Raw genomic sequence first — 19063 nt, forward strand, 5'->3', positions numbered from 1 at the left:
ATAGAATTAGGAGATTGGCTTGGAGAGACGAGATGAGTTGAGCTGATAAAATGCTTTCATCTGATGCAATTTTCGTCTGATGCATAATTGACCAGGCTGGCTGAATCATTTCTTTCATAGAAACTTGTAGTTGTAGTAGGGCGAAGAAAGTGGCCCGTGCACGCATTGCCGCTCTTTAGCCCTCCCGCCCTTTTCTGCCCGCCTCCCCGCCAAAACCCCTCCTCCACATCGTGAAAGGCAGCGAAAAGGGCTTAAAGCAGCGGCCATGCCAGCTGTTGTAAGTGAAGGAAGCCATAACATGGATGATATGACGAAGTAAAAAGATATTATTCTTCATCTTTTTTCCAAAAAATCATTCATTAGTTTCGATTGGTGGGGAGATTGACTCCTTTTGCTTTGTTTCCACTCTTTCTTTCTCCCACACAAGCCTTCACCTCGTCATGGCGGTGCCGAGCGCATTTACAGCGTCGTCTGGGCCTGGAGGAGGGCATTTTCTAGGCGTGGGGATGGATTATACAGTGGTGGGAATGGGAGGGTACTCGGGGCTTGGAGAAGATGCGTATCATCATCATGCTGCTGCGAATGTTGGTGTTGATAGTGGAGATGGTGGCGATGATGGGAGAGGCGAGAATGATGCCGGTACCAACGGCCGAGGCAGCGGCAATGGCAATGAGAACGACAGACATATGGCTGTTCTGGAGCAAGAGAGACGACAAGGCAGTGGCTATCGAGATGCAAGACACGAGAACGCCATGACACGGCAGCAGAACCAGCATCAATATCAACTATCACCGTCATCAGTCAACCATCACAGCTATTATCACAACTCCCAGCATCAGAGACAAGTTCCACCAGGCCAATTTGGCATCTTGAAACCAGGCCCCAATTCAGCCAGCATCTCGGAAAGCAGCACCTCTGCACTACAACGCCCAGCACAAGACCGCGTGCTATACGGACGCTATCAGAATACGGCACCAGCAACAACTGGCGCCTCGACAGCTCCCTACAAACTCAGCCAGGCCAAGCTCGTCGTCGACCCTCCCGACCTCCAAGCATGGCGCGAGAAGCTCTTCCACGTCGACGACCTCATCATCCTCACGCACGAGCAGTTCGAGACGTACTTCCCGCACATTGACAACGTTTACTCTCACCGCTCCACGCAGCGCTACAAGCGAAAGCCCTTCATCTCGCACTACTGGGACTGCCGCATGAAAGGCCGCCCACCGGGCACGCCCAAATCCGACGACCCTGCCAAGAAGAAGCGCAAGCGCAGCGCACGGGAGCGCGACTTGTGTGATGTCAAGATCAAGATCACCGAGTACTTCCCCGACGCAGGGGCCGAGGCCGCGCTGGACCGCGACGTGGCCGCTGCTATTGCCGCTGGCACGGCGGCTGCCAGTGCGGTTGTCAGCACGGGACAGCGCTTCTGGACCATCCAGAGGGTGAATGGCAATGGGGGCAATGGGAAGGGAGACGGTGTGGCGGGTCCTCATCGACATACGCTGGAGAGGAGCGATGAGATTAAGAAGAGCAGCGTGCAGCGCTTTGTGGCGATGAAGGATAGGGAGGCTAAGAGCACTCATGTAAGTGGAGAGAAAGACGGCTGGTCTCTTTTATGGAGTCGAGCATGTTTGCTGATTGATCTGGCTCGCATCTGTATAGAAGATGCCACCTCAGAAGAAGGCTTCCGGAGCTGCAAAAATGACCATCCGGATGCATAGCAAAGAAGCGGATCTAAAGTTATACGCGGCGAGCTTTTGGTACGTATTAAATAACCAAAGTTTCCTCTATCAACCTTTTCCTCCCTTATACCTCAGCGACTCACCACAACGACAGCCCCTTTTCACATCGAGTCTGGATTGCTCTCGAGGCCAAAGGCCAGCCGTATCAGTACATCGAGACAGATCCCTTCAAGCGTCCCGCTCCTACGCCGCTTCTCGAGGCCAATCCGCGCGGCCGTGTTCCTGCCATTCGGCAAGGAGACTGGGCTTGCTCTGAGAGCGCCGTTATTCTAGAATATGTAAGAAAAGGATTTTTGTTTGTCTGTATATATGTAAATATGTATGTATGTATGCTGACATTCTCTTTTTGATACTAGTTGGAAGACATATATCCCGATATCCCGCTGTTCCCTTCTGATCCGCGACTGAGAGCAAATTGCCGTCTCTGGATTGACCATGTAAGTTAATTTACCACATCTCAATATCAATCAAGTCAACTATTTAGTAGGTAATCTTGCTAACCAAACTCTACCAGATCAACGCTCTTCTCATCCCCACCTTCTTCTCCCTCCTCCAATCCTCTTCCTCATCATCCTCTCCAACTACCATCAGTAACTCCTCTTCGATACCGTCAACATCTTCATCCTCTCTCGGCCTCCTCCAATCTCACCTCACCGCCCTTGTCCTCGCCGCCGACGAACAAGGCCCTTACTTCCTCGGCCCCTCTCTATCCCTTGTCGACGTCCACTTCGCCCCTTTTGCCCTCCGTCTCGGCCGTATCCTACGCCATCGCCATCCAAACGCCGTTTTCTTGTTAGTCGATGCCGTCCCGGATACGCGCTGGCGTCGCTGGTTGGAGGCCCTGGAAAGGAATACGCATGTTCAGGCTACGATGCATATGGATGATTTTTATCTTGATACCGCTGATTTGTTGATTCAGACGCCAGGTGATGGAAGTTAGCTGCAGCTGAGGGAAGAAGAGATTCTCACAGCATTAGATTGCGTGATATTCGTAAGCATGGCGTTTGGGTTTGAGGGGGTTGTTTAACGAGATAGATATCAGAATGAAACATAGGAAAAAATCATGCCTGGCGTTGATTCAAAGAAGGATTTATTTATTATATACCATATATTTTGCCTCAGTTCCAAAACTCAAAGTGGTATCGCAAGAAAAAGAAGATGAAGAAAAGATAATCCCACGTCATCCGCCCATACATAGTAGCATATGTAGAACACATTTGATCCCAAGATATCATGTCGTATAATCCAGACCAAATTCTCTCCACCGCAATATATGAACAAGGTAAGAAAGATTACCAATCCAGGATAGGTATAAAATTACAATCATATAAATGTACTACTCGGAAGTAGGGCTTCGAAGTTGGGACGTACCAGGATCCCTCCTTCTTCTCCTGATATCTGCCCACTTCTCGCTAAATGTTATGACATCTCCGCTTAACCGAGCCCTGACACGGCCCTCACCTAGCTCCTCAAGATCTTTAGTCTCCAGGTATTTCTTGCCGTCACCGTCATCGACGTATTTCTGTGGATCAGGGAGGTAGGCCCAAGAAAAGACGGCACCAAATGCGGCAACAGAGCCAAAGAGGAGAAATATGAGTCCCTGGCGGCTTTCGCTCTTATACGACTTATTGATACCGTACACGACTAGCAGAGAGACTATGCTCCCGAATTTGCCTGCCGCCGCAGAGATGCCGTGGCAAGTCGATCGGTAGCACGTGGGGAATACCTCAGCCGGTATGATGAATGTCAGTGTGTTTGCGCCTAGAAGAGAAAGGTTGATGTTAGCAAAGGATGGGATAGGATTCTGCATTGGATTGGAGGTTTCTTACCCATATTGAACATGAAATGGCAGATGGCTACAAACACTACTGTTGCCGGTGCAGCGGCATCCTGGTGAACGCCATAGTAAATACCTCCCGTAATGATGAAGAGGATCGCCAAAACAAAGAAAGAAACTGTGAGCCATTTCTTGCGCGGAATGCGATTCGCGAAAACGATGAAGCAAGCGCTCCCAGCAATAGACGCCAAGGAGACTGTAAGGATATATTGCTTGGTTTGCTGTATTAGCACGTCGTAGATGGTGCTGCATGGTCGAGTTGGGTCTGTCTGCCACACAGGGAGTCCCACTTGCGCCCAGTGTGGTACTGTTGAATTGCCGTTGGGAAGCGACGAATTCCAACATGCGAGCTGGCTGTTGAGGGGCGTTGCTTTATGTGTAGCCCACATATCGGCCAGTGTTCCTCTGTTATCAAGAGAAAGACCATAGAAGCTCACGTCCAAAAAGAACCACGATGCCGCTGTTCCAAGGAGGTAATACCAGTTTCCGTCTCGGATGAAGTAGTTGTACAAGTCTTCCTTTGAAAACTGGATCGGCATCGGTCCGGAAGAGTTCTCCGGATGTATGCCATTGGGAGGATTCATTTGCATGTTGTTGGAAGTGTTGCCTGAAGGGGCACCATACACACGTTGCGTATTCATGATGGCAATGGCAGGCTTGTTCTTGACTTCGAGACTGTACAGACCGCAGTCAAACAGGAAGAAGCGAAATATAATGGCTAGCAGAGCTGGCACTGCGCCTGACCCGATGACAATGCGCCATATCCCATCAACGGCTTTTCGGCATGCCTCTTCATTAGCAGTATTCAGGCCGCATTGCATCTCTTTGAGCTTGTGGGTGTGGTCGAACCCCAAGAGCACCAACAAGCCGATTATCTGGGCCAGCGCCTGCCCAAGAGGCTGCATGAGGAAGACGCTGGCGAGCATGCGGGATCTGGATTGAGTGCTAGACCACTCGGAAGTGATTACTGCACTTAATGGATATTCAGCTCCAATACCTGACAAGATGGCTGGTTAGTCTTGGGTATTGATCTATTAAAGGGGCCAAAGGGGTCCAGGAGGAAGCGTAGCGGGGGATGAAGCGCACCGATGCCCATAACGAAGCGCCACCAGATGAAAAGACCAATAAACGATATGTCGCCATAGCCATGGCTGCTGGTGGCTACGCCAATGGTTGATACAATGACAAGCACCAGTTCGATTCCATAGAGGCGAGTGCGACCAAAGCGATCGGCGAGGTAGCCGAAGAGCACTTGTCCGACGATGGACCCCAAAAGAGTGAAGAAGTTGATGAGGAGGCTAGTCCATTCCCCTCCGTGTGGCCAGTATACAAAGCTAACAGAAGCAAGGATGACGTTGGTAGAGAAGAGGTTGTATCTAGAAGAGAAGACCTAGTCAGTAGAGGTCATGTAAGTTGCGGCTGGCATATACAGCAGGAGGAGGCGGCGGCGTATAAGTAGGGGAGACAGCAACGCACGAATCGGTAAGGAAGCCCGAGGCGGCAACACCCCAGATACGGAAGTTCCAAGAGTTGAGGTCAAGCTCGTAGCGCAACTGATGGCGATCCTAGAATAAAGCAAGGCACAAGGTTAGAAACAAAACAGTTGGAAACTAGAGGCGGCGGGCTCGTGGCAGTGGAAAGACATCCGGTTTGCGCGCGCATTGGTGGGGCCGTCCCCGTCTTTTACGATTTGCAAATGCAAGATGCGGTCGCAGCGAGGATGGGGAAGACAAAAGCTAGCATGTTTGGGATGCTGGCAGTGACATGCTGTTGCTGTGTAGCCGCAGTGGTTGGAAGTGGGATTGTGCAAAGTTGGGACGGTGATATTAGACGGGCGATACGATATCGGATGGGCGATATCAGACGCAAGGAAAAGAGCGTTAAACCGCACGCACCTCTTTGTCCTGGGCCGACAAGGCAGAGCTGTCGAAGCCGAGAAAGCCTCGATTCCTCCGCCCAGAGCCGTGCGCCAGATCCCAGGGCATTGGCCGCGGCAAACTCCCTCAGGTAGGCGGCGAGGGTTACAGTCGGTGGGTTTTGTGGTGAGACAGTGTCTTTGGTCTCTCCCGTTGGTGTGTCTCTCTCCAGGCGGCCCCGTAAACTCGGTTGAGACAGGAAGCGACAGGAGAAAAGGAAACGAAGCGCTGCTGCTGCTGCTGCTGCTGCTCTATTGCGACAGAACAAGAATTGGCGCGATGCCAGCGGCCGGCTCACTACGAAGCCTCGATTGGCGTGAGCATCTCAGCTCGGCAAACCGACAAGAGCAAGTGAGAGACGAGAGGCGAGCGAAGGAGTGCAAGAGAGAAAAAGGAGGGCGCAGAGAGACGCTGGCGAGGCGGCGAGGGTGAAAAGGCAAGGCGAAACGAGGCGAGGCGAGGCTTTCTACGGCGTAGTGAGCGAGGGCAGAGAAGCCATCATGAAACGCTGCTGTTAGAGATGTACGCCGTCTTCAGCAGCCGCCGCCAGCGTGACACAGGTATTGGAGAAATGCCAAGGTCGGGATGCATCTGAGGCTGAGGAAATGAGCTAGACTAGCAGTTCTGTAGCACAGGCAGCGTCCGGGGGCTGCGAGCAGGCGCACGTTATAGTGCTAGCATCTGGCAGACTACTATACTTGGGTATTACAGTACCTGATACGAATACTACCCTCTGCTACCTGGCAGGCTTGCGGTGGGTTGCTGCTTGGTTAGTAGTTTACAAGTACTAGCATTGATAGATTGACGTTTTATTACTAGTAGTAGTGCTACGACCAAGGAGGTAGATACAAGTCAGGCCACTTCAAAGGTTTGGAGTCAGGGAAAAGAGCAACTGTCCATACATTTCTACGCAAAAGACATGGAAGCAACGATATTTCCCCCCCTCCTTCTCAAATTAAGGGTCCTCCGGCTAAGTGTGGCTATTCCCGCTTTTCGAGTCCTTTCTTGTCTCTTTTTTCTTTCTTTCCTTCTTTCTCTCTCCAACAGCCAAAGATAGAGGGTGGATGATGTGATGCGGCACGGTGCGGTACGATTGGATTTCAAATACGCCTCTTACTGACTTGTCCTCACTCGCCGCGCGTGTATCTGGAAATCGACTACACGTGCTAGCAAGCTTCTTGCCCCCGGTTTATCCTCTTCGATGCCAGCAAATACATGCCACGCGAGACAAGCAGAAAAGCAATAGTGTAGCATGTCATCGTCGCACAACTGAGCGGGGGAGTCGGCACGCCTACCGCTCCATGGATTCGATCCTATCCCATGCCGAAAATCATCGTTTGACAGACACCATCATCGCCATCATTCCTGCGCCGTGCCATCGGATGCAGTCAGGGAGAGCACGTGGTGGGCGGCGCTGGAGACGGTTCCTGAAGACAAGTGGGGGTGGCCAAATGTGGCTTTGCGAGCCTAGACCAAGCGTCCCGACTTAGCGGTGCGAACCCGCCAGCCGCCTTGATTAAAGCGTCTTCTCAAGTGCAGTGCCAGCCGTTGCGGCTTGACAGCAGACGACTTTCCAGGCAAGACTCAGGACTCCCTGCGGCACTAGATGGAGAACGCCCGGACGGCAGTCTTGGCGGACAAAGTTGTCGTCGATGGCCTCTTCTAGGCCCTAGCCTGGCGCTGGGGGATTCTGCAGGATGGGGGTCGGGACGCGGCTGGATACAGGCTCTGGTCACATCGCGTCGTCGCATCGAACGGTTTCTATAAGAGACACTGCACGGAGCTGAACTTGTTCATCCCCGGAGCCATTCGCAGCAACCGTGACGCTGGAGGTGCCCTTGGATCCAAATTGATTGGGTAAAGGCAAGGCTTGTCTCTACTTTTCTCCCACTTCCCACTGCTGCATGTCTCTGGTGGCATTAGACTAATGCCACATACATAATACCCATCAACATGTGGGAGAAAAGCGTAGGGGCTGATAAGGAAGCTCTCGGTACTGTGGGCAGAGCAAAGGCTTTCCGAGAGCCCGGCCCCCAACCGCGAGACGACTAGAGGCTCACTCACCAATCACAGCGTCGAATGGGCCCCCGTGCACGCTACACTCGTCGACAGCGGAGCGGGTCTTTGAGCCTCTTCCGAGAGGAACAGGAGACTAGGAGGACCAGGCCAAAGTTTAGCACCACTGGATCTAGCAGCAGCAGCGTCAAATCTTTTTGGGGGGTCGAGTTACTACAGTAGTACTGCTTGTATAAATGGACTGTCGCTTTGCCGGCGCCAAATCGTCTAGATAGACGCCTGATCGGTCAAAGGTCTGGGATATGCCTGCCCATGAGGTCACTCGGCTTGATGTGCTGAGCACAGACGCTCTGTGGCGACACAAAAGTCATCTTTGTCTGGGGATGTGATTACGGGCTGCTCTTCGTTTCGTTTGAGGCTGCCAGAGCAATATCAAACTCGGAGTAACAAGACGGCCAACTCGGAGTCCGGACGCCAATAAACCGACAACCATCGGTCACGGCCTTGCAGCTCCCGGCGCGCCGAATCAAGTCTACAGTACCTACTAGGCAAGGTGCATGTAGCCTAAGGTATTGACATGATAGAGCAGTAGTGCTATAGATTCCTAGCAGATCATTCTGCTGAGCTGCAAAAAGCATGCACTGTCACCGCAGCGCTACGCGCATTGAGTTTGCTGCACCACTATTCCCGCTCGCCAACCAAACGGGTTCTCTGCATTGTCGGCTGTGGATCTGACTAGGATGCTGCTAGCGACAAGCAGCTTTCCCCAGCACGCAAACTGTGCTCCTAATGGCAGATGCTGTCTTAGACAGACCCGTGCTGGTCGTGCCGAGCTGGTGTTGGGCCAGCCCCGCGAGATGAAGAAGTATAGACTGTATACTGTAGCCATGACTTTTTTTTTTTTTTTCCTCCTTTGAGCCCTCGTTCTTAGAGCCGTATTCCGCTTAACGCGAGCACGAGTGCGTACGTACTACTGCTGCTAGCTGTTATTAATTGCTTTGCTCGGATCACCAATCTACTGTACTAAACGGTAAATTTCTGGTACAGTAGTTGACAAGGATATCTTCCTCTCTCTTCCAGTTCTTTTTTTTTTTTTAGTAGCTTGAACCTGTCCTATCCACTCGCAGTAGCTGCAGTGCTGCGTGCTCCATAGCGGCTAGCAGTAGGTGTTAGATGCTTCGATTGGTACTTCGCAGGCATTATTACCCAGGCAGTGACTCCATACCAGCATTAGCACGCTCCAAGTACTATTCTGCAGCCGACTGCAACTGCACCCTAGAGTTCGTTGCTTCCCTTTGATTCTTCAACCTCCAATCCTCCTCCATCCGCCCAATTCCAGGCGTCCTCACGTTCCCAGCATCTCTCTCTCCAGCCCTCACAGCCAGGGCATGGCGACTGCCGGCTGCTCGCTCGCTCCCGTCCTCAGCCCGTGACAGCTCTCGTAAGCCCGGCCGGGCTGCCAGCCTCTCCTCCCTCTTGCGTGGCCAGTGCCATGATAGCTTCTCCTCCAGCCTCGCCCAAGCCCGCGGATTGCTGCCTCCGGTGACTGTAGCCCCTCGAGCTGCCTTCTCCCAGCATGGCCGCCTCGTCGTCGTCCGGCTCGTCCTTTACGTCCTCGTCTCTCGGCCGGCCGCCCACCTACAGCCGCTCCTACGTGAGCCCCGTCGACTCGACCTGGACGCAGACGTCAGAAATCTCCACGATATCAGCCACGTCCACGGGCGACTCGGTCGCGCAGTCGGCCTCGCTGCGGCCTCTAGACCTGGGGCCCCCCGGCTATTCTGCCACAATGTACGATCAGCTTCCCGCCAAGTCTGTGTGCCGTTGCAAGTCCAGCTTCTGACAATCTGTGCCTTTGTTTCCTCTGCGATAGAATCCTTTTCCAAGACACTCCCGAAGAACGGACTGTGTATCTAGGACCCTGGGAAGTGGTGGGGTCTGAACAGCGGCGTATCCGCTGGCAGTGCAGTTACCAGAGCGAGCTGCTCGAGCACTTTTGTAAGTGCCGGACTCACCTCTTTGCCATCACCAATATCATCAATATGTGCTTTATAAATACGACCTAGTAGCAGTGTTGTTGCTCCAAGTATAACTGCTACTAGTAATAACTACATCACAATGCTTGCTACCTACCTACCATTCTTCCATTTCTTCTCTGCTAGCTCTCCTTTCCTTCTCACTCTTCTCCTTTGCTATCCCCGATGTCGTCCTTTTCTCTTCTTCTCTGCTGAGCACCTGGCTTACCATGGTTTCTATATTCTAGTACCTACGGACATACCTTCAGATATCCACCCTCATACTCTTCACTCACGACACCGCCAATTCAATGATCCGTCAGACGTAGAACGATTCCTGTCATTCAACGAACATCATCGCGTCAGATACACCTCTGGCGACGGCGTCTGCATTCATGATGGCTTCATTCCGGTCAAATACGAGTTTACGAGCGTCGACGCTTCCACCCAATTTCAAGGCGACCTTCGCAAAAAGGATCTGGTCGGATTTTATGACGTCGACGTTGTTTGGTCCAACCTCCAGAGCCGCACTGATGGTTTTGGCAAAGTCAAGGGTATCGGTGCTATTCAGAGGCTTAAGCTTTGGAGAGACCGCTACACTACCTTTCATTCCTTGAGTGTGTTCGCAAACAAGACAGATCATCTGTACCGCGAATACGACATACATCATTTCGACGGCGAGCTGCGGAATCGCGATGACCGCCAAAAGACGCTGCGTCTCAGCGTTCACGGCCGCCGAGGAAGCGTGCCCGAGGAAGCTTCTCCCCGTCGAACTTTTCGCATAAGACAAAGGGTCCGGTCCGCCGGCCAGGCCAGTCAAGCAAGTCCCGAGCTAGGCCCTTCCTATACGGTCGCTCCCTTGGATATCCGACATCTGTCCATCCAGTTTACTCACAAACGAGGTAAGTAGCCACTAGTAAGAGCGAGGCTTCAAGGAGAGACGCAGAGAGCAGAGCTAACATGCTGAATAATACAGACTATAAGCGATTTATCGAGACTTGGGCACATGCTCACAGCTCCGACCGTGAATTCAACGGCATTCCGTTTCCTCCCAACCACTTTGAACTTGCTTCACCGGATATCCTTCCTGGCTGAGCACTAAATTTTCCATACGTTACTATTTTCCCCCTGTTTTCATATTGAGCTGGCATATGAGAGATGCAAAGAATATCACGTTCTTGGGCCTTGCATTGTCTTGCAAACGGCCTTGAGTGCTTCTGGGAAAGCAATATCTTCATCCGTTCTCTGTCTTATTCCCATATTTTGGCACTCATCCGCCTTCCAGATGCATCTTCTGTTGGCCGATAAGCCACATGGCACTGGGCGGCTGCTTGAAGGCCACAAACGTCACCAAGAGCCGGACCGCATAGCGTGGTATGAGGGCGGTTTGCTATTGGCCCCCACCACACCACCAGCCCCCGCGATCATCAGGCCATCAAGATCAGTGTCGTCATGAGCAACCTCACCCGTTCTGACAGCTATCGGCAGACATTCTCTCACGATCTCTTCTCTTTTCCCCCTTGCAGGTCACAAGCAAAAGAAAGAAGACGGCGGAGATTATGATATTTACAAAAAGATAAAAGGAAGTCAAACTCCCGAATCAGTGGCACACCATCATTCCAAATTTGTGTACCTATCCAAGAAAGAAGCGAGGCGAGCTACTGTTTCGGGCCGTGCCATCACTTCTTCAGCTCATCAGTCGCCTCATTCCTCATCAGAATTTTCGACCGCCATGGGCGTCATCCTAGCCATCAACGCCGGCTCTAGCTCCGTCAAGATCTCAGTCTACCTGGCGGACAAGGGGAAAACGCCGCGCCAGATTGCTGAATCCCAAGTGGATGGTCTTACAGCTCCTCCGGCCAAACTGAAGTATTCGCGAGGAGATGAGACCATAATCAAAGACAAAGACGTGGACACTACCGTCAACAGCCAAGACGATGCCTTTGCCTTGCTGCTCAAGACACTTGTGGACGATGCTGAATTGAAAGAGATTGGCTCCAAGTCAGATGTCTCCATTGCCTGTCACCGCATTGTCCACGGCGGAGACTATGGCGAGGCCCAAGTCATTACTCCAGACACATACCACCATCTAGAGGCCCTCAGCGACCTCGCCCCTCTGCACAATGGTGCTGCGCTAGCAATTGTCGACTCATGCATGAAGCAGCTCCCCGATGCGACCAATGTTGCTTGCTTTGATTCACAATTCCACTCAACAATTCCCCCTCACATTTCTACATACCCCATCAACCCAACGATAGCTAAGAAGAACAAGCTGCGCAAATACGGCTTCCACGGCATCAGCTACGCCTTCATTTCGAGGTCCGTGGCTGATTTCCTCGGCAAAGACCTCAAGCAACTCAACATCATCGCCCTCCATCTCGGAAGCGGAGCCAGCGCTTGTGCCATCAAGAACGGCTTGAGCTGGGACACAAGCATGGGATTGACCCCGTTGGCCGGGCTCCCTGGTGCGACCCGCAGTGGAAGCGTAGATCCTAGGTGAGCCAATCTCGTAGATGATCCCGCTGTCTATTTGTATCGTTGCCTGTTTCACAAAAAGGCCTTGTACTCTGTCAAACTGTGCCTTTGTGCTGTTTGACAAGGATGCTGTTATGAACAAGGAAACCGGGCAGCTACATATTCCGCCCAATCACCAGAACCCGGCCAGACCATGCTGGTAGTGTAGCATTCGTTTACCTGATCTCCCACATTTCGATTTTGTTTTTTTCTCCCCTTGGTTTCCCAATTCAGACAAGTGCTAACAGAATGAATGTAGCCTAGTGTTTCATTACGCCAGCGATGTAGGGAAGTTATCTCCAGCCTCAACGGAGAAACTCCACATATCCGCAGCCGAGGAGATCCTCAACAAGCAAAGCGGATGGAAATCCCTTACGGGCACTACCAATTTTGGCACCATTGCCGCCTCGGATGAACCCCAGCATCGCCTCGCTTTTGATATATTTGTGGACCGCGTCTGTGGGTTCATTGGGAGTTACTACGTCTCGCTTGGAGGCCGGGTAGATGCCCTTGTGTTTGCAGGCGGCATTGGCGAGAAGAGTTCCCGGCTTCGAGATGCCGTCGTCAACCAAGCTGGTTGTCTGGGTTTCGCCATCGACGATGCATTCAATAATGCTGAGGATGGCGGCAGTGCAGCGGTGCGGGATATAAGCAGCAAAGATTCAACACACCGCGTCCTCGTCTGCCAGACGGATGAACAATTTGAGATGGCTAGGGCATGCACGGACATGGAAGCACTTTGGACATGAAGAGGGGAGAATCATATAAGGGCCTTGGATGGTAGATATCTAGTATAGTGTGTACAGATATACATGGGTTAAACTGTATATGTGTTTGTGTTGAATTCTTCTTGCCTATTATGGTCTGTGCCGCTCGCCAATGACGTGTTTGCACGAGAGAAAGGGCTTTCTCAGTACTCTCTCGTATTAGTAGACTTGAGGGTACAGATATAGTAGCATTCTGGTTCTATCTCGTAACTTCTTATGTATGTGATATTCACTATACAGCTCTACTCTCAGTGAGAAGAGCTTTGGCGACAATAAGACTGTGCGCCAGTAAGATGATTCTGGTTCACCATATGCGATCAAAGTCCAATTTGCAGGATACCGCAGCGACATTACTATTGTCCACTTTCCATTGTTGCTCAAACAGGCTCGATATCAGATCTTACACATATCAAGATTATGTCATAAGATGTAAGATGGGTTTGAATGACTCAATATTTCTAAGAGCGGTGCAGCTTTTTGAGGTCAAACATACCACAGACGGCACAATTTTGACGGCGGGCAAGAGCAAGGTGTAGTACTATCTCCCTGGGGTAGTACTAACAGCAAGGACACAAGAAACGAGCTGGAAGAAATGCACAATGGCCGTTTGAATTTCTTTCTTTCTTTCCACTGATAGATAAGGTGACATGTAAAAAAATAATACGTAGTCTTATCTCTTACTTATTTCTAGCACTAGTTTTTTTTTTTTTTTTTTTCTTTCCCTTTCGTCGTCATTGTAAACCCCAAGGAAAAGAGACAGACAGCCACGATGTTTCATAATCCCAAGACATGTCGCCTATAAATTACTACCTGCGAATCCGAACTTTGCCATGATTATAAATAATATTGTATGTGACGTGTAAAATTTACGAGGAATGGAGAAGGGGACAGTAAAAGCTGACTAGTGACAAGAACCCTCCAATGTCTCACACCCACTGCGTAATCATTCAGATAAAATGACGGGAAAACCAGTGAAGCTAAATTAAAGCTGCGATAGTGTCTCATGTAACGTTTATTGCTTCAATTAATGACATAAACTTGGGGGGGGGGGGCAAGAAAAAAAGAAAAGGCATCTAGGTAACATTATTACCCATCTATAGTGTCTCGTGTAACGTGTATGGACTGCACGACTAATATTAGCTCTGAGCTACCCTATGATTAAATGTTTTATGAGGCAATCTTCTCTTCGCCACCATGATTTTAGTTTATGGACAAGTACAAAGTTTGATAGAGTAAAATTAAAGAAAGAGAGGGAAAAAAGTATAAGCAGTGTTCAAGTGGTTCTATGTATTTCATGTGAATCTCCAAGCTGTTAGCATAGTAAGCATCTATCATTATCACTGTTCATTACTCTGGAGAAATATGTTCAAGAAATCGTAAAGTCCATTACTAAAGTCAACAAAGTGGTATCAATTGAATCCCAATCCCGTCCCAGGCCCAAAAAAGCGAGCTACCAATTGTATATACAGCCATTAACACTCATCTCCTTTTTTTAATCCTCCCATACATGCGTCACATCTAGAAAGTGCAAAGCGCACCATACTCTCTTGCCCATTGGAGCCGCCAAAACGCCACATGATAGAATTATGAAGTTTCCCTCGTCACCTCTCCCTGAAGGACTCATTGGTCATTGAAGCCACAACATCCGGGGAGATGGGGGGGTTTGTGTACATAAAGCGTGGGATATCAGAGCGCGCATAAAAACAAGAGCCCTGACCAGAAGAAATTGAAGCAACAGGTTTAAAACGACATATAAAAGAAAAAGAAGAGAAAATTTCTCGTAATTGCGAGAGGGATAGAAGGGGAAAAAAGAAAAAAAATCAACCAAGGCGCCAATCATGTATCTTGCGACCTTTCATGTAATGTAATATATGTACCTCCCGTGCTGCCAGGCCACGCAAAGTAGTCTCCTCTCAGGAAACTTACTTGGAGCTGGCGAGTGGGACCAGTAATAAAGAAAAAGAAATTGGAACAAAGAAAACTATCATGATAGTAATGGAAATGCTCAAGAGCAAATCGCATCCAAACGCCGTATACCATCCACCGAGTGTGGTGTGTGCATTTCCCGACCGAGAGATTCGTAATGCAAATTGACAAGTGGGAACTGAAGTCTTTGTTGTCGCTATCCTTGTTTGATGTGGTAATGAGATTGCGGAACATTAAAAATTACTCTCTGTGTGGTCTCTTTCGGTAAAAAATGATTTTTGTTTCGGTTATTGTTTTTGAATTGTTTGGTATCCATCAAGATGTAACCCGCAGAAACCCTAGCTGTGTTGGGCACTGCGGTGCGCGGGTGGATTTGCCGAGGAATTTGTGAAATTGATGGAGGGGTGATAGGCAGGGAGAGAAGAGAGGCAGTAAGTCAATAATACTCGGCAAAAAGCTTGTCACTCTCTCCTCATACCATGCCGCCTTCTTGGCAGGCAATAGCCATGGCCAGAGCGTCGAGACCGCTGGGCGTGCCACCGACTGCGGAAGGACGGTTGAGCAGTGGGAGTTCGAATCCGCGCATATCCCAGGCGCCCGCACTGCCGGTCGGCTGCGGGAGCGGGGACGTCGGCAAGGGGTTCTGCTTCTGGTGAAGCTCGCTAGAGTCCCAGAAGACAAAGGAATCGGGGCCCGTGGTGGAAGAGCGGCTGCGGCTAGACGAGGTCGAGCTGCGTCGCGCCTCAGAAGCCAGAGACGCCTTGCTGGAGCGCTGGCTGCCAGAGCTGCGCGTCTTGTCCTTGTAGTGGGTTTCCAGGTGCTGCTTCATGTTGTCGGCCCTGGTAAACTTCTTGTGGCAGCCGGGGAATGTGCACTGGACCGCCTTTTCCGCCGTGTGGATTTTGGAGTGGCGCGAGGCATGGCCCGAGGTGGTGAAGGTCTTTTCGCATCCATGGCTCTCGCGGTAGCGGCAAGGATAGCGCTTGACGGGGCGCTCGGAGACTGAAGACGCAGCGGAGCTGTCTTCTTCGCAAGAGGCTGAGGGACTGCAGTCTCCATAGGCAGGGCGCTTAGCGGGAGGGCCCTCGGCGGTGTATTCGTGCCCGAAGGAAAAGGCCGCAGCTCGCATGTAGCCGAAATCCACTGAAGGCGTCAAGGGTGAAATGGCGTCGCTGAGCTGAGAGTCGTAGGAATCCGAGCGCAGGAGCTCGGGAGTGTTTGGAGAGGAAGAGTCGCTGCGAGGCGGCAGAGGGCGCACAGAGGGCCGGCTGGAGTAGGGGAAGCTCGTCTGGTGGTAGTAAGTCGGCTTGTCGGCCCAGCTGCTGGTGTCGTCGTTGAGGAGGGAGACCTTGCGGCCGGCGGCGTCGCGGGCGTGCATTGTGATGTGAATTGGCGGTATATACCGATCTGTAGAGAGAGGCCGTTTATGCTGTGGGCGGCGAGGTCGAGCTCTGGGTCAGAGAGCTGTGGTGTTTGTTGTGAGAAGAAGATCTGAGCCTGAGGAGAAGACAAAATAGGGTTCCCAAAGGCAGACAAGGATTGGCAGCAGCTTGTCGTTTATACCGTCAGTTGTTCGGAAGGTGAAGTGCTGCGGTAGTCGTCACTGGTGCTGCAAGAGTCGCGAGGAAAGAGGGACTGCAGAGACATGCAACTTTGCGAGTAGCAACGATTATTGGTGTCTTGTTGTTTCAGTTGTTTTTTGCTATCTTGTATGATCATCTGCTATCTTTTCGTATTCAAACTTGTCGAGTGAATGTGCTGGAAAAGAACTCTATTGCATGGGCATATAGACGGCAGTTATGTGAAGTGGCTGCTCTGTGTCGCGCAGGCGGGGGAGCTAAGCCGCAGTGTGGTGGAAATCTCAACGGGATCGAAATCAGCCAATCTCAGATGGCGCCGACTTTGTATGCACGATTGCCGGGGGCAGCGAGATCGCTCTGCTGTGTACAAACGAGAGACGGGCGACGGCACAAGGATCACTTGGTTGAGAAGTAAGAGTATATATGTACGATACTTCTTAACCAGAGAGGGGGAGGAGGGGAGAGGGAAGAAGTAGGAAGAGAGAAGGGAGAGGCGAGGTACAGAGTGTAGATGTAGACGAGAGGAGAGAAGAGAATAAAAGGTCGGCGATGGTGGGGAGAGAAGAAGGGCACAGGAGCGAACCATCGAGTTTTGAACAAAAGCCGGGAGAGTCGCAGCCAGAACCAGAAACGCATCCATCCATCGATCGAGGAGGGATCGAAATAAAGAAAAAATCCACTTCCCACTTTACTTGTACTCCGGGTGCCCAAGAGCCATAAAAAAGTGACTGACGCAAAGAAAAAAAAACCTTCCCAACGCGAGCTTTGCCCTGCAACCTGCATGGGGACAAGATGCTTCGGGCGCTGGAGCTGCGGCGACAGGGGGGTCCCCTAGAGCCTCTAGGGGCTTTGAAGAGGGCCACAGCTGCTGGGATTTGGGGCAGGGAACCAGGGTCCAGGCAGGGACAGAGGGGCCAGTGGAGGGGGTGTGGGGACCGCGTTGGAGAGCGCCGAGAGGGGACAGGCACGTACCTGTGGGGAGTGAGGGGAGCAGCAGGCATGTACCGTGGCGGGTGCGCTATGTATCTCTCGGCGGCGCTGGCGGGACTGGAGCTGTGGCTGACGCGCTGCTGCCACTCGGCGCTGCGGGCATTTTAGCTGCTGCTGAGCGGCCGCTGGACGGTTGCGCTGGGACGCGCTGGGATGCGCTGCGGCAGTTGCTGGCAGCCATACACGCACAGACTCAGGCTTCGGCATCAGCCAGCGTCAACCTCACACCATGGCAATTCGCATCAATCTCAAAATCCAGCACCTACTCTCAGCGTCTATCGTAGCCTGCAGATGCGGCTGCAACTGTGAAATGCACTGCTGCAACGCATACCTGCTCGCCTGCGATGCATCGCGATCAATCGCCATCTCTGCTCTACGCCCCTACTGTACAAAACCAGCGAGCAGAGCGTGCGCGTGCATGCGCCACCAACCGCCTCTGTCTCGCTTGGCTGTCGAGGTGCAGCCGGTGAAGATCCTGCTGCTCTAGCGCCCTGCCGAGTGCTGCTTGGTGGTGTGTTGCCTCAGTCAAGTGTCAAAGCCGGTACTTCCAGCGCCAGCGGAATTAGGCGCTGCACCGAGTACCCTTCAAAGCGCAACTCACACACTCTGCAGGCGGCTGTGGAAAAAACTCCACGCGCGGCAAGAGCAGGTGGCATGGAAACGGGGTCTGATGAAATGTCTCTCGCTTTTTGTTCTCTCATTCTCTTTTCTTTGCCCTTTTCTGCATCTGAAAAAGTTTTCTCATTCTTTGCAAGTCTCACGTTAGGCATCGCTACTCCCAAAAGATCGTGCCTGATGGATGATTTTTTTTTTCTTACCCGCTAAGCAAAGCTTGCATGCGCTTGTGCGCTCGTTGCTCGCGATACTTTCTGTGCCCTCACGCCACTGGTTTCTTTGGGCGTTGACGTTGATTTCGAGGTGGGCCTGAATGCTTGCAGTAGGGGACCACTTGATTTTCTCTCTCCCTCTCTCTCTCTTTTTTTTTCTTCTCTTGATTTTCTGTTTTATTCTTGGAATGGCCGCGAAAGCACACGTTACAAGAGATGAGACTAACATTGCTTGGCAGCTACAGGACTGTCAATCATGCCTGTTTACAGAAGACCCTCATCGCGAAATCTCGATCGCAGCTCTTTACGACACTACTTGGTGGATCATAGGGCTCCTGCGGTGTTCCCTACAAGGAGCACCCGTCTAAATGGCCGGCCCTTTTGAGTGGTTGACGTCACGACTGGTAAGCAGACAAGTCACGTCGAAATCGACATTTTCGGCCCCTGGGGTCCATTGAACGCCAAACAAGGAGCACTCCGCTTTCATCTCGGTGCAATTCTTCTTTTTTTCTGGAATAAAAAAAAATCGCAGACCCAAAAAGTGTATCGAAAAGGGAAGATGGAAAGCAGTCGACTGTCACACCTCTTATATGGGGCTTTTGGAGAACGCTGGCTGTCGGCAGATGGGATTACTGCACGTGCTAGTAAGACAGACAGCGAGCCGTGTCAACTCGTCTCATTACTTGTCCCTCAGATAAGTGCTAGCACATTCTTCGCCTGGCTGCCCGCAACTGTACATGCTCGTATGATTTGCGAGTGGCAGTACTTCGTGCGCGCGCGTCGGTCAGAGACGGGGCATGTACCCCAGACCTCATCTCTGCGCTTACTGGTGGTACTCGTCTGCTCAAAGTTACTGTTCCAAGCACCCGCCGAACTAGCAGCCAAGGCTAAAGTTACGACACTACCTGGTCTTCAGCTGCAGGGCTCCAAGCC

General features: G+C 51.5%; 5 protein-coding genes across 5 annotated transcripts; 3 read left to right on the plus strand and 2 right to left on the minus strand.

The window, feature by feature from the left end:
* Positions 1-440: 440 nt before the first annotated feature.
* On the plus strand, positions 441-2682 carry TGAM01_v210385 (hypothetical protein; the record flags this gene model as incomplete). The annotated part of the gene is made up of 5 exons (XM_018807275.1): positions 441-1583; positions 1663-1760; positions 1837-2020; positions 2099-2179; positions 2257-2682. The coding sequence occupies 5 exons, from the start codon at positions 441-443 to the stop codon at positions 2680-2682; spliced, it is 1932 nt and encodes a 643-aa protein (XP_018659441.1).
* Positions 2683-3078: 396 nt separating this feature from the next.
* On the minus strand, positions 3079-5564 carry TGAM01_v210386 (hypothetical protein; the record flags this gene model as incomplete). The annotated part of the gene is made up of 5 exons (XM_024550785.1): positions 3079-3503; positions 3572-4588; positions 4666-4955; positions 5056-5144; positions 5475-5564. The coding sequence occupies 5 exons, from the start codon at positions 5562-5564 to the stop codon at positions 3079-3081; spliced, it is 1911 nt and encodes a 636-aa protein (XP_024404482.1).
* A 3523-nt stretch (positions 5565-9087) lies between these two features.
* Positions 9088-9603, plus strand: TGAM01_v210387 (hypothetical protein; the record flags this gene model as incomplete). Its single annotated transcript, XM_024550786.1, has 3 exons — positions 9088-9323; positions 9385-9509; positions 9581-9603. The coding sequence occupies 3 exons, from the start codon at positions 9088-9090 to the stop codon at positions 9601-9603; spliced, it is 384 nt and encodes a 127-aa protein (XP_024404483.1).
* Positions 9604-11258: 1655 nt separating this feature from the next.
* On the plus strand, positions 11259-12789 carry TGAM01_v210388 (acetate kinase; the record flags this gene model as incomplete). Its single annotated transcript, XM_018807272.1, has 2 exons — positions 11259-12022; positions 12300-12789. The coding sequence occupies 2 exons, from the start codon at positions 11259-11261 to the stop codon at positions 12787-12789; spliced, it is 1254 nt and encodes a 417-aa protein (XP_018659438.1).
* A 2416-nt stretch (positions 12790-15205) lies between these two features.
* TGAM01_v210389 (hypothetical protein) lies at positions 15206-16111 on the minus strand (the record flags this gene model as incomplete). The annotated part of the gene is made up of 1 exon (XM_018807271.1): positions 15206-16111. The coding sequence occupies one exon, from the start codon at positions 16109-16111 to the stop codon at positions 15206-15208; it is 906 nt and encodes a 301-aa protein (XP_018659437.1).
* Positions 16112-19063: the final 2952 nt, after the last annotated feature.

The sequence above is a fragment of the Trichoderma gamsii genome, assembly GCF_001481775.2.
Source record: "Trichoderma gamsii strain T6085 chromosome Unknown Scaffold_61.2, whole genome shotgun sequence".
Lineage (NCBI taxonomy): Eukaryota > Fungi > Ascomycota > Sordariomycetes > Hypocreales > Hypocreaceae > Trichoderma > Trichoderma gamsii.